Genomic DNA, 15,745 nt, shown 5'->3' on the forward strand with positions numbered 1-15,745 from the left:
TTAAACACTGACACTATTGGCCCTCTAAAGAAGTAATTCTACACAAACACGGTGACTAAAGCGGTTATTCTCAAGTTTCCTTCATACCAAGGTTCAGGGAGTTTCCGCTTAATTCAGACAAAGAACCGTTCATTTTTATGGGAGATTGCTGCAGAGGACACATAGTGATACTGGTTGGTGTCTGGATAAATACAGAAAAACTAAAGGCTGAACTCTTTAAAAGATTTCTGATGCTGAGAGAGGCCAGCTGCTGAACAACCAAGCCCTTTAAACTCCTGCCAAAGATGTAGGCTCTCCAAGGTGAAAACTTGCCCAACTTCCACTTCATGCAACTCTTCACATGAGAGCTGTTGTCCCAGGTATATGGGCTGTCTTGGCCACCATTGCGATCACTGACTTTTGAAAAAATAGAAAATGACTCAAAAAAGTGCTTCAGAGAACCACACTAAAGAAAAAAAAGGAAATAAGAAGAAAAATTGCCTTTAAGGTACACCGCCACAGAAAAGCCGTGTTTTTTACTCACATCATATCTTTCTTTGTTGACACTGAGTTCTAATTATCTATTCTGATGTTCAAATGCGATTTGTTTACTTGAGGCTGTGTGTTGCTGGACAGATGTTTGCTGTTCTGCGGAGCTAAATGTCACCGACAGATTTGCTACATCGTCAGTTTCAGAACTGTTCATGTGTCTTAATATAATCTATGATGTTTCACAAATGTTTTCTTGTTGTTGAAATAAATGACACAGGCCGAAATGTGCAAGTCGAAATGTGCATGTCGTGTAAGTGGGCAGTTCATAATAAAATAAGATGCAAGACTTTTTCACTTATGACTGTAAACTGTCAAATCTGATCAAAGTTGAATGAGGATAGAAGAATGTGGCTGGCAATGTGAAAGTAGCCAAACTTCTAGATGCTCTGAAGAGAGTTTGACCAAATGAATGTAGTTTCATGTCACTCCTCACCATGATGGATACAACCACTCCAAGGCCAGAGACATATTGGCTGGTTCAACACCCCCTAGAGTGGTTCTTCGCCCACTACATTGCCTCTGTGGTACTACAAGGTCCCCACGGACTTGCGCTTGAGATGTTCTGGCCACACCAGTCACACTGTACATTTGAAACTTTTCCATTTTGATTGATTCCAGGACAGCATTTGTCAGACTTTAATTAACTTAAATCAGCATCATCAGCGGTTATTTTACAGTTACATTGCATGGACATTCCTATGTTAGACACTTTCCCTGTAAGAGAGAGAGCTCTCTGATTATACATTTCAGTTTCTCTTTCTCTGCATTTGCTCCACTCCATTGTTTCTGCAAAGTAAAAATAACTCACACATACATTAGTGTAATCAAATGAATCATACTTTCAACCTTTCTGTGGTCCTGCGTGCGTATATCTAGATTAAATTAAACTTGTTTTGGCCTTTTAACCCTGGCAAGTGTATTCATAGGTTTGGCAGCAGAAACTAATGTACAAAGAAGGTCAGCTGGTGTCAATCATAAAGATAATTTTCTAGCCGAATGGTACTGTTTTACAGTGCACCATGTGCGTGCGAGAGAGAGGGAGGCAGAGGAAGACAGAAAGGGAAAAGAGATGATTTATTTTTTTATTTTTTTAGTCATACAGAAGGTGCTTGTGAGGGATATGCCAGGTTATGGCCTCAGCTGTGGAGAGTATGTACTGTGGGGAGGTGGATGTCTTTGGGCCATGGTGAAGAGCAACAACTCTAGACTTAACTTGCCTGACACCACACCAGGGCTTTGAAGCATATTGTCTGAATCCCTCTGTGCTACAGATACACTAACCTAAATATACTTAGGGCAAGAGCAAGGGTTTTCCAGGACAGCAGACCTAGGAATTTAAGGAGGAAAATAATTTGTTATCTTGAGGTCCTAAGATTTCTCTACATTCATCATAATAGTGATGCTGATCAAAGATTATAAAGTGCATTTTGATGAGTGCTCAGGAGGCAACTAAACACAGAAGTTGAGATATGTGGCCTTGATAAAATAGAAAGAAAAAAATTACTTAATCTTTAAAGCAAATTAGTCATTTAGAAGCTTTTTTTTAAGCATCAGAAACTAATTTTGAATTTTTACTGGTTCTGGACTAGTGAGTAAAATTCATTCTATAATTGCCTGGTGTATTTAACCTCCAGATACAGAAACAAAAGATTTCATCTGCCCCTGAGGTTGATAATATATTGAATACCCAATTTGTGTCACATGTCATGAACAGTGCATTTCAAAAAGCCCATTTTGCCCACTTTTTGCAGTGTACCTGCTGCAAACAAGCAGACGGCGCACGTGCAAAGTTTCTGCTGTGTATACGTATAAGTAACCTTACCTCTTATCAGTATCTTACAATCTTACAGTATCTTACAGTCCACAAACAAAGCTTTTTTCTCTTTTTAGTTACCTTAATAGAGGTAAAGTTTTTACTTTTTCATTTGCACAAATGGCACTGTGGTGTCATAGCAGCTTTATTCCTTTTCCTGTTAGGAAAAAAGAAAACGGTGTCCTCACAATGTGCACTTTGCACTGCCTGCATAAACACACAAATTACTCAGAAACAAAATAAAAATCCCCCTTTCAGAAATGACAACTCACTAAATCACCCACTATTGCATCTGTGGCAGCGGCAAGAATTGGTGTAAAACAAAATATTGAATCATTTAAAGTTTTTAAGAACAGTACTCGCTGAAATTCTGCCGGCTTGCTTACAACACAGGATTTTGTAGTATATCAAGCTATTTTCTAAGAAATGCTCTACATAAACTTGGTGAAGCATTCAACCTGCCAATTCCTCTTAAAAACGAAAAACAGTTATCAGGCTACAGTCGTTCCATTTCCATCGGGGGCAATTTTCTAAAAAGACAAACATATTTGGGTCCTTTTTTAATACATGCATCAAACTTTCATGATATTTCTCATTTTACATCTGGCTTCTGTCATTCAGCTGTTTGTAGTATCCTTTTAAAAAGTAACTAAATAAGTCTGAAAACGTCATTCTCTCAGTTCACTAATATGTTTGTCTTTATCTCATTTATATTCCCTCACAGGTCCGTTGCTGTGTGATGGACGTCTGACATACATCCTCTTTCCTCTGCTCCTCCTCTTGCGAGCTCCCCTGTTATTCAGCTTTGGTGAGCGCACCTGCCCCAATAGCTGCCGGTGTGAGGGAAAAACTGTCCATTGTGACTCATCTGGATTTTTAGATGTCCCAGAAAACATCTCAGTAGGCTGTCAGGGCCTCTCCCTGCGCTACAATGAACTTCATACCCTGCTACCCTATCAGTTTGCTCACCTCAGCCAGCTTCTTTGGATATACTTAGACCATAATCAGATTTCTGCTGTTGACAGTCGAGCATTCCAGGGAGTTCGGAGGCTGAAAGAGCTAATACTTAGCTCCAACAGGATCACATCCCTTCACAACTCAACATTCCATGGCGTTCCAAATCTTCGCAGTCTGGACTTGTCATACAATAAACTGGAAGTCCTGCAACCTGGTCAATTCCATGGCTTACGAAAACTACAAAACCTTCACCTACGCTCAAATGGTCTCTCCAATATCCCTATTCGAGCATTTTTGGAGTGCCGAAGTTTGGAGTTTCTAGATTTGGGCTACAATCGAATCAAGGCCCTTACCCGCACCACTTTCTTAGGGTTACAGAGGCTGATGGAGTTGCATCTGGAGCACAACCAGTTCTCGCGGATCAACTTTTTTCTGTTTCCACGATTAGCCAATCTGCGATCACTCTATCTGCAGTGGAATCGCATCAGAGTCGTCAACCAGGGCCTTCCATGGACTTGGTATACACTGCAAAAACTGGACCTTTCTGGAAATGAAATTCAAACTCTGGACCCAGCTGTGTTTCACTGTTTGCCCAATCTTCAAGTCCTAAACCTGGAATCCAACAAACTGTCCAATGTGTCCCAGGAGGCTGTGTCTGCATGGATCTCACTGACCTCCATAAGCCTTGCTGGCAACATATGGGATTGCGGAACTGGTATTTGTCCACTTGTAGCTTGGTTGAGGAATTTTCGGGGGAGTAAAGACACCACTATGATATGCAGCAGCCCAAAGTATCTCCAGGGAGAAAAAATCATGGAAGCTACAAGGACCCATGGTATTTGTGAGGAAACTGACTACTTTCTGACTGAGACGCCTTCACCAATGTCAGAGCTAATTTCTGAAGCCACTGCCGAACCAACATTTGCTCCTACCAGTGGCTCTCCACCTATGGCACCAACCAGCACCTTTGGCCCTCACCCGCCACTCAGGCCTCGACCTATTCCTCATCCTACCTTTCCAGGACATATGAGCAAAGACCCTAGAGACTCAGTGGTACACACTCGACCTACTCACATAACATCCCCAGACATCGAGCACATGACTCTGCACAAGGTGGTGGTGGGCAGCGTGGCACTCTTCTTCACCATGTCCTTAATCTTAACAATTGCCTATGTGCTGTGGCGGCGCTACCCAGGTGCAACCAGGCTGCTGCAGCAGCGCTCCATGGTGGGGCGGAAGCGTCGCAAAAAGAGCCCTGAGCCAGAGCAAAACCTCAGCTCCCAGCTCCAAGAGTATTACATGAGCTACAACCCTGCTGCCACAACAGAGGCATTGGAGGTGCTGGGCAATGGCACTGGTTCCTGCACTTGCACAATTTCTGGCTCCAGGGAGTGTGAGGTATGATCCATCGCATCTGCCTAAAAATAAAAACTCTAAATCAAAATACAAGACTCCACAGAGAGGTAAATACTTTATCAAGTATGCCCTGTGAAAAGTCACTTTTGTATCACACTCCAGCACCTTTGAATCCTCCTTCTTTAAACCTCGACTTCAATTGTTAGATGTCTCCAATTATTCCAATTTTTACTATTGAATTGAATTTCTAAGTGAAAAAGACTGAAAGCTTTTCAGAGAACTATATAATAATGACACAAAATAGATTTTTGTGCTCTTTGAAGTTACGAGTGCTGCTTTCAAGTGGTACATAACCACGTATTATTTGTTAAATGTGCTCCATTGTCTGCTAACCTTTTGGTGTCATGAATAATTGGACACTGTCTAACTGATTAGTGGACACACTGCACTTCAGCATGGTTCTTCTTTTGTTTTTTACTTGTGTGTGTGTTTGTGTGTTAAGGTGGATAACACTGGTGCATTGATGTCAGACAGTATTTTATGTATCATCCAATAAAAATTTTCAGATTACAGTTTAACCCTTCAGCATGTTGTACAGTGTTACAATCTAAACAGCAAAACTATATGAAGGGATATGAACTAAATTCTGTCAGTTGGAATTCTTTTTACTTATTGAGCTTAGCTTCTAGGGATAAAAGAGTAAAAGGGAAATGTGTTAACATGCTCATCACAGTTTTTATATTATTTTTAGATGTTTCAGTGTGGTCTCCATTGTCTTGTCTATCAGTGCACTGTAACTGGCACAGTGCAAGAATACTCACTTATAAGGAAATAATTTGCACAGAGGGAAGGCAGTAAAGTGATCTCTGTTATATAGCTTAAATGTGGATCCCTCTGCTGTGATGAGGATTTTATTTACAAAGCAAAGTAATTACAGTCAGCCTTCTTAAAACTTGTCAAATCTCTGGATGCAAATACAGTCTTTAAAGAATAGTGTTCATACTTATTTTATGTTCACCAATGAGTCCTACAGAGATTAAAACATAATTTAACTTAAAAAAACTAACATGTATGAATAAACAAATCAAAAAGGATTTTTGAAAGCACTAAACAAAATTACCAACAATAACCTCCCATAAGAAATGGATATATAACCACCTCAAACAGTAAGTTCTCTTTAGTCAACAGATGTGTTTAATTGAAGTGGAAAATGCGAAAAAATGAAACTTTATCCACATCTTTTCACTGCATGGCACAGTTTAGCAGTGGACATCCAGCCATGCTCTGTAGCATGCATTAAAATGCTGTAGACGTCCACCAGATTCTGATTTTGTGTTTACATGGCAAGAGAAAAAGATCTAAGTGACTTTGATAGAGGGTTCATTGTTTGGACACGGATGACAGGAGCTTCAGTCACAAAGACTGGTGGACTGTTATGTTTTTGAAACAGACTTAACTGAGACCTGCATTTTGATTAAGAGGCACAACATCAATGAGTTGGTTGGACATCTTGGATGAAAGAACATACTAAATGGTTTCTGTCATAGTTTAAAGCAGTTATTTTCTTAAGCTAATATACATGTCCATGTTCCACTCAATGCCATAAGAAAGTGCTGTATGTGTCAGTGTGTCTGATATAAAAGTCAACGGTTTCACCATCCATGCCTAGCAATTGTGACAAGGCAAGGTTTCCCTGTTTTTTTGTTTAGTGTAGGAAAATATCCATGTAAGTTGATGAGAAACTGGAACCAGTAACAACAAAATGTGTAAGCCCAAACCAACTTTCATTTTCTAACCCTAACCGTACATTTTTAACATCTAATGCTAACCATTTAAGGGTAGAACTAAGAAGAAAAGTTAAAGTATCATAGAAAATGTTGTGTGGGATGAGTGTTGAACTTGAACATGCGTGGGATTCAGCAATATGATCCCTTTAGTCCCCCTCCCCAGATCCTTGCAAGCATTTCGGGTCAATTTAACATATCAAACATGGTGACATGATGTCAAACATCGCCATTATCATCACCATCATCGCATAGCGAGACGTCAGTTTACGTTAGAGTCCTTTAGAAAGGTAAAGGTGTCAGGAAAACATAGAAAATCCTGAATGGTGTCTGCACAACCTCTGCCCAAAGCTTGCAGGCCAAAAATGACACAAAACTCAACTAATAAGGGAAAATTCAAGAAATTCTAACATGGATCAATGTTTCTGCTGACAAGTACAGGATCATTCACATCTATTGGGTCACTAGACCGACTGAGAGGGATTGGAACAAGTATCTATCGGTGGTTTTTTTTGGTAATATTCTGCTTAGTATGCCTTTTAGTGACCATGATGCTAATTTATTAGTCCAATGTGTAGGGAGAAGCAAAAGTATAGCTCTTTTTCAGGTAACTGAGAATTGCCAGTGCAGGACGGGAACAACTGTGTCAGCAAGAACTGTCTGTTGACACTTACACAGAAAGGAATGTTGTAGTAGGGCTGTAGTGCATAAACCCTGCATTACAAAGATTAATGAACATTTGAGAGCTTAGTGATGCATAAACCATAGTTGCCGGCCTACAGTGATGTAAAAAAGTGACACAGTCAATGATCATCTGTCACCATATTTTCAACAAGTGGGCTAGTGCACACAAGTGCTCTGACTGCTTGATCCCCACAGTGAGTGAATGGGATTCTTATGTGCTGTGGAGGGCTGTTTTTGCTGGCACAGTTTAGGTCCACTGCGCTAACGGGGGTTGTTGTAAATCAGTCAAAAATTGCTCTTCGTGATCACCTTTTTTGTATGATGAAACATTTCTGTACTCATGCATGTGGTCCTATCCATGATGGCAGTACTGCCGTCCATAGAACTGAAGGGGGTCGCTGTGTGGTTTGAGTATGAAAGACATGTGAATCTTGAGCTATTTCCTTTGGAATCACCAGTCAGAATATACTTCAGAAGAATGGTGTTTCATACCTCTGTTAAACAAGTTACAGACTTGTAAAGTCAATGCCAAGATAAAATGAAGCTCTTCGAGAGGCATATGGTGGCCCCACAGCTTACTTAGTCACTCTCTGTTGGTTTCTCCTTTTTGACACCCACACCACCGTATGTTCTAATTTGCATTTATTCTTTTCATTGGGGCTACAGCAAATGATTATTTAGATAATGAAGTATTTTATCGATTATTCAATAAATTATCTGAGTACTCAAATAAGAAATACTTTAAGCATTTAAGAGCCATATTAAGTTATATTAAACAGTTTTACTGACACTACTCACTGCAATCAAATAAAATTTATATTATTGATAGTCTTTTAGACATACCTAATAAGTTTTCATGTTATCCCTGTGTATACGTGAGCTCTCTGCAGGCACTCCAGCTTCCTCAAACATGGATGTTAGCTTAATTGGTGACTCTAAATTGTCCCTGGAAGTGAGCGTGAGCGTGTATGGTTATTTGTCTCTATGATGCCCTGTTGATGGACTGGAGATCCCCGCCTTGCACCCAATGACAGCTGGGATAGGCTCCAGCACACCTGCAAACATGAGTTTGATTAAGCAGGTATACAAAATGGATGTATGTATGTATATAAATATATATATATATATATTCATATAAAATGAGAATGGATATATATATAGTGAGAGCGATATGGCCAATAAATGTAATTTATAAAAATATCTACTATAGGGATATTGATAATAAGACTATTGAACACTAGGTAGTGTCAGCATTTAACATCGGTTTGCCTCTTTCCTACTGTCTATGCTTTAATATACTGTATTTTGAAGCAACTAAATTCTTAATAAAACCTCTTCATAACAAAGGTAAAGACTAAAACTTAATCATCAGTTAAATTAACTTAAATTTGCTATTGTGGTGAGCTAATTTGGCTTTGCAGGGGAGTGTTTTCACTTTTCTTTTTGTTTTAAATTGTCCCAGACTTCAGACAATTTACGCCTTCTTCCCTTATGTTGCTGCTTGTTGTTTCCTCAGTTTTCGTCCATGGAACCACTAAATCAAGCCTGTTGTGCTACAGATGTAATAATCGTGAGTTCAATTTTTTATTATTTCACTACTGTGCTTTTCTAGTACATAAATCGAATTGCAGTTTAAGGAAAAGATCTGCAATTTTTAATGCTTTAATGCAATTTCCTTGTGCTGTGTGTATAGAGGGTCAGGCTTACCCTTACAATGCATCTTGTTTACTTTCATAAGTCCTGACACTGGAAGCGAACATGGAATTTTTGTGTTGAGGATTCTGATCAACTGCTGTGAAAGTAGTTTTAAAAGACAAATAAACAGTTGCAATGTGAGACCAGATTAGGTTTTGAGGCTTGCAAAGCTGAAAGAATATGAGTGTAAAAATCCTGCCTCCCTCACAGATGTTCACATGAAAACCTGCAATGTGCTTTCAGTCTGGATGTGAAGGATTTCATAAGGTAGACGGTAATCAAGTAATCAGCTTCCATGTGCTCTATGAATGAAGGAGCATTTCAAAGGGGTTCAATGGTGGTTAAAGGGCACAGCCAATGTTAAACCTAAAGCCAATTAGGATGCTATTCCACCAGAGGGCTTTGACTTCTTTCAGAAATTGCAAGCTACAGCTCAGTGGCATGTCTGAGAGTCTGTGATTACTATCTCTGAAATCATGTTTGCTGTGGGAAAACATTTACATTACACAATGACACGAGACACAGAACTTCACCTTCATCCAAAATAAAAACCCATAAAAGAAATCATACTTTTGTTCTACTACGATCATGTCTGACCTCTGAAATCATAAGCTGAAATATGGTATTCGCTCATCAAATATAGGCATGAGTGTTGTGAATGAAACCCAGACCAACCAAACATCTGTCATTGCCTGCCTTCCAGCTTGCCTTTTATGTGAGCAATTGTTAACCCAGATTTAACACCAAATGTACACATTTGTGCTGTGTAAGGATAGTATTTTAATACCCAGGTCTTCTGCCAGGCGTGGTTTAGTTTCACTCTGTTTCCTAAATTACTTACAACTTGTCTTGAAGAAGTTTGCTATTGAGTCCATTATGTGAAACTCGTTGTTCATACAAGCCTATAGAAGCTTCGTAAAGGATGGTTTCTTGGTAGGATAGGACATTCCAAGTATTGTCCTTTGGATGAAAATAAGAAAAGAAAGACTACTTTTTAAGTGGACATTTGAGAGTAGCTAGACTGAAAACAAGGTCGAGAGAGAGGAAGGAGCCTCCGTACATGGGCCGGCCGCTCATCCCTGTGAGTTAAACTGAAGACTGCTTTATTGTATCCGGAAAACAAATAATAAAACAGTTTGAACAAGCTGGCTTAGGTTATGACAATAACAATATAACAATTTCTCCTTCAATATCACCCCACACACAACAGATAAAAAAATACATACAACCTTTAAACTGAAAGTAGTGGCTACGTAGCAGCTATTCATACTGACAGTTTATTCTTTGCTGTGCTGAGATGGAACACATGAGGCTAACAACTTTATGGCAGGAATGAAAACAGTGAAGATAAACTAATGGAACTAAGCATATTGTGCCGGTGTCGATCAATCTTTCGCCTGCGCGTTCTTCAACAAAGAATTTGAGGTGTTTTGAGAAACACGATATAAACAATTTTGTTTTTATCATATTAGAGGTTAAAGAAAAAAATGTGTTTTAAAAGAATGTCACATTAAGGTAAAACATATACATATTTCATGCTCATTTCTAACAATTCACACAAGCAGAAAATTAAATGAAAATGAAATAACACCATTTTTAAACAAAAAAAAGAAAAGGGAAGTGAAATTAAAATCAAACAGTCAGGAAAAGCTGTCCAGTGAGAGTCTGTCATAACATAAGGAGAGTTTTGAAAAAAGGTCACTGACTTTGCTGACCTGATTTCCTCAGGCAGCTGGTTTCACAGTTTAAGGACTTTGACCGCAAATGCTCTGTCACTGTGGTTTTCAAGAATAAATAAATGTCCTATGTCTTCATTCAGGCTCATATGGTTCTAAAATGTCAGATAGATTAGGAAGTGAGAGGTCATGAAGAACCTTAAAACTCGACAGCAAGATCTAAAAATCGATTCTAAAACTGACACTCTGATACTCGGAGAAAGCTAAAACAGGAGCTACATGCTCACCCGTCTTGGTTCTTGTTAAAAGTCTGGCAGCTTAGTTTTGTACCATTCATGGATTTCTGCTACAGACAAGTGAAGAGGCTTTTGCAGTAATCAATGTGGGAGGAGATTAAAGTGTTTAAAATGGTTTCTAATTACCACTCTGCAGAGATTAGGAGAACCAGGTTTAGGCAGTGGTCTGTACAGTTTTGTGCCTGCTGTGTTTCTCACCACTATGCCGTTTGACAGCAGGTCTCTAGAGGACAAAAGCTGTGTTCTAATTCTCTCAAACACCACAAATATTTCAGCAGCAATCAGCGTTAGAGTATTGTCTCTCTCTACACAACCCCTAATCCAAATCTCATCATCTCAAAAAACAGTCTTGCTTTTTCAGCATCGCTGATGTGTGTCACACTCGTTTATTCAGAAGTGTGCCACACTGTTGCTTATTTCAAGCGTTAAATAATTGAGAAGTTGGCGTCAGCCTGGTTTAGTTTGATGAAAGCGCCATCTCGCTGGTCTGCTCAGCTGGCTGTGTGGCTTTTCATTACGGCTCTGTGCAGCACCAGCAGTCTCTGTGGATGGCCATGTGGAGGAATAAAAGGCAGCAGAACACATTTACCCTGCAGTGGCTGGAATTCTGGGAGGTGAAACAACTAACAGAGGAGGCTTTTTGAGCACATGGGGAAACTGTCTCTTTCACTCCAGTCCTAAAGATTTGGGGGCAGATATGCGCTACTATGCTGAAAGTTTGCTGACCTGACCAAAATCCTCACACCAATGCCACATTCACATCATGTTGTATATAATCATATAAAATAATAAATGTGAGCCGTTGTCTTCTGTTGGGAGTTTTGGGGAGATTTTAGCATACGCAGTGTATCAGAGAGAACTAAATGACTGAAATGCTAATTCCTGGGCAAAGTAACACTAATACATTCAGCTAATTAAAATGGAGCACACTGGTTCCTCAATTAAATCAGACCTCGTAGGGCTAATCATTAATTGTTTTTAAATCGCAATAGTAATTTCGATGTGACTTCAAATATGTAAAACCATAATCTTAATTGTGGTTTACATAATTAACTTTGTTCTAATGGGCTGCAGCAAGTTAAAGTTTAACCCGGTAACCATTTCAAAGGCTATAATGACAACGTTTGCTAGCAAATTATCCTTTGTTGTTGGTCATGCTCATTTTCAAAGCTACAGAGGAGGCAAGTAACTTTTGTTAGTAGATAAGTACACATACTGTAAGTACTTCATATAAATGAGCTTTCTGGTACTTTCACTTTCAGTCCAGTACACTTCAGAGTAAATTTTGCTCTCAACCACATTTTTTAGAGGCTTGGATAATGAGTTCTGATAAAATTAAAATGTTACACAATGGATTATATAACAATGTTTTTAAATAAAGAAATAATTAAATCCTAAAACAGTTCTTTTGCTTTTTGGCTTCTTGGACAAAGGAATGTGTTTGCTCTTTATTTTTCATCAAAGCACAAACGACCCATAATCTCTAAAAAAAAAAAAAACAACAGAGGTTTAAAAAAAATATTGAATATTGAAATTCTTATTCATTTATTTATGTTGAGTGAGTTTGTTGAGAAGTCAGTGTCTTGTTTGCAACAGACAGCACTCAGAGCACTCTCAGTTTGGAGAAGCAGAGAGGAATTTTCACGCGACCCCCACGCTACTTAGAACCAGGCCATCAGTTGTTGATTTGACCACAATTAGCATGTTACCAAACAGGTTAACATCAACAGATGGCAGGGGCAAGTCCATCCATTTTCTATACCCGCTTAATCCGTTGGTCGGGTCGCGGGGGCAGGGGCAAGTATTTACAGTATTTTTACAATCTGAAAGTTAGAAGATTCTTACAAATTCATGTGCAAACTTTTTTATTTAAAAACTTGGGCCATAAAAGCATTAAAAAGTGACTGAATGGGTGGTGGTTTTAACAGGCTTTTTTGAACACTTTTTTTTTTTTTACCACACAAAGGATGTGAAACTCTTTTTCTATTGAGAATAACTAAAAAAAAAACAATCAGTATCAGACATCATTATTTCTAACATTGGTACTGGTATCGGCCCTGAATTTCACAAATGCTGCATCCTAAATTCTGTGTTTCCAGCACTTGTGCTCACCAGGCTCACCGTCTACACATTGTCTGTGCTGCTAACCTCCCTGACCTGGATCACGTCCACCATAATACTGAATAACATCTGGATAAGCAAGGCTCATCTCCCTGGTCCACATGCTGCTGTTCAAAAAAATATTCACAGCAAAAACATCTAAATATGTCAGTATTGAGAATGTGTAGGGATTCACAAACTGTAGCTTTAAATCAATTCAGTTTATCTATATAGTGCCAATTCACAACAAAGTAATCTGAGAGAAAGTTAACAAAGTCAATTTAAATCAAATCCAATTCATTTCAGTTCCCTGAAATACATTGTAATCAAATTTAAATTTAGTTTAATTAAGTCTAGTTCATTATAACTGTTGTCATATAATGACAGTTCGTAAAAAGTAGCCTTGCTAATGAAACTAGCGGGTTGCATTAAAATGTTCCCTTTGATTCCATCTACTGCGCTGAGAATTCAGACAGTGTGGGCGATAGTGGGGAGGGAAAACTCTTTCAACAGAAAGAGATCTCCGTCAGAATCTGACTCAGGGAGATCTGCCACGACTGGGACAGGAGAAAGACATTAAAAATACACAATAAGACAAAGTTGATAAAGTTAATTAATTACAACAATAATGGCACATACGTACATAAGTAAAGAGGGTGAGGTGAGGTGTTGAGTGCATCATCGGAGGTCCCCCAGCTGCCTTCAGCATAACTGAGGAGATGGCTCAGGGTCACCCGACCATCTGTGTCTGAGAGCAAAGTGCTCAGTTGGGAAATTATGGAACAATGAAGTTGTTAATTAAGATTCAACGTGGCCATTAAGGGCTTTTTTTGTGTAAGGAGAAGGACTTTAAATTCTATCCTGGACTTAACACGGAGCCATGAGTAGAAACTTAAAACTGGAGATTTCTAATCTCTTCTGCTAATTCACACCAGAACTCTCACAGCAGTGTTTTTGATCAGCTCAAAGCTCTTCGAAGAATGTTTTTTACTCAAATTTTAAGCCTGACGATAAGGAAGTTTATTTTGAAATAACAACTGTATGGATGCATATTTCTACATCATTTTGAGAGAGCATGGGCACTAATTTGAGCAAAATTACAATTTGTTCACATGTTTTATGTCAGCTCGAACACAAACTTGTTGCTTGATTGCTTTTTGTTTTACCCTTTTTAAAGAACAACAATAGTCGGCACAAACACCAGTGTTTTACTTACAATGAAGAGCCTGTGAGGAGATAATTGCTTTGATCTGATTTAATTTGATTTAAAGTACATTGAATTAAATTGAATGACTGTAACTCCATGTGTGGGCGCTAGGTTGTTGGTATGCATACATGTGAGGTTAATTGTTGACTCTAAATTGACCCAAGGAGTGTAAGTGTGGATATTCGTGGCCCTGTGATGAACTGGCGACCTGTCCAGGGTCCTAAACCGCCTCCCCCAAGTATAAAAAATGGATGGATGAATGGATAAGAGAGTGAAAGCAAAGCGGAAAAGAATGAAATCCTGGAATTGCAACGTGCGTAGAAAAGGACTGTGGAAATGTTTGCACAGGACAGGTTCTGAACCAGGGGCCCCTCTCTTTAAGGTAAGGAGTTGAACACCCAGCAACTTTCCTGCCTTCTTATGTGACATTTCTATTCCAGTCTGGAGTGGCACTGTTACCTGTTGACATCATTTCATCCATGATCGTCGGTGTTGTCACGGTGAAACATCAGTAGCACAGCGGGAGTGAGGAACAGAAGTGAGGAAGGAAAACATATATGTACAATTTTTGAGCCTTTAAGTGAAACTGCTATGTATTTTTCTGTAGACACACTTGTTTTACAATCTGTAATGAGATCACATTGCAGAGTGGTTGTTCACTGGCCAATCATGTCTGATTTGGTCTCTCGGTCATGGACGAATGTGTTTTTAGAGCGGTGCCGTAGCAGCCCAACCAAATACTTTCTCTGATTTAAAAGGTAAAAAAATGTACTATTCATCATAATTTGTTGGAAAAGTTGCAAATTTCTCAGAGATGGTATCTCACACTGTAGATACCACTGGAAAACCGGAAAGAGATGCCATACACAACAGTAGCAACAGCATTTTTAATTTGTTGGGTACCTCTGCACCCCATTTATTCATTCATTCTGTTTCAGACAGAATTTCAGACTGCAGAGTTTAATATGATACACCGTATCATGCAGCTGGGTTCTATTTTTACTGCCATGGCGAGTTTCAATCAATTTCTTTGTAGTCAAAACACAACAGTTTGGAACACCTTGTAGGTTTGCTGTGTAGTGCTTTGTTGATCTGATGAGTTGAACTTTGCTTCTGACTGTATTTGAGAGACGCTTCATCCAATCGCATTTTTAAAAATGTTTTCTACAGAGACGTTCCCAGATGGTTCCTTTTAACAAACCATCTGGTGTGTTAGGTTATAATTTGATTCGGACATCCACTGCCAGCATCTACAGCAAGTGTCTGTCCTGTCCGATAAGGCTCAACAAAAGGCTTTTTCTTGACAACTTTCATGTTAGATATCTTTATCTTTTCCCCCCTCTGAAGTGTAGTATCAGAGGGAGGTTCATTTGAATAAAAACACTATTTTCTTTTTGTGGCCTCTTTGATGCATCACTGCAATAAACAGCAGTGGAAAATTAGGTGTTAACCTCTTTTTTTTTGTCAAATCTGGACGCTTGCTAGCCAGTAGCTATGCAGCTGTCCAGTGTAAATGACAAACAGCTGGTGAACATAGATGTCAGGATGTCCCACTTAAACATTCAAGCACGTTATGTTGCGTTATGCTAATACACAGCTTCGAATCTGAGCCTCAAGGTCTCATCCTGCATGAAAGTTACCTCAAA

General features: G+C 39.1%; 1 protein-coding gene across 1 annotated transcript in view; it reads left to right on the forward strand.

Annotated features, from left to right (window-relative positions):
- Positions 1-15,745, forward strand: part of lrrtm4l1 (leucine rich repeat transmembrane neuronal 4 like 1) — a 64,846-nt gene that overhangs the window by 18,951 nt on the left and 30,150 nt on the right. The window contains exon 2 of the mRNA XM_072372409.1: positions 3,069-4,699. Coding sequence (XP_072228510.1) covers positions 3,069-4,699 — 1,631 coding nt within the window. The remainder of the gene's footprint in view (positions 1-3,068; positions 4,700-15,745) is intronic.

Source organism: Leuresthes tenuis, unplaced genomic scaffold (genome assembly GCF_036924035.1).
Source record: "Leuresthes tenuis unplaced genomic scaffold, fLeuTen1.0.hap1 SCAF_19, whole genome shotgun sequence".
Lineage (NCBI taxonomy): Eukaryota > Metazoa > Chordata > Actinopteri > Atheriniformes > Atherinopsidae > Leuresthes > Leuresthes tenuis.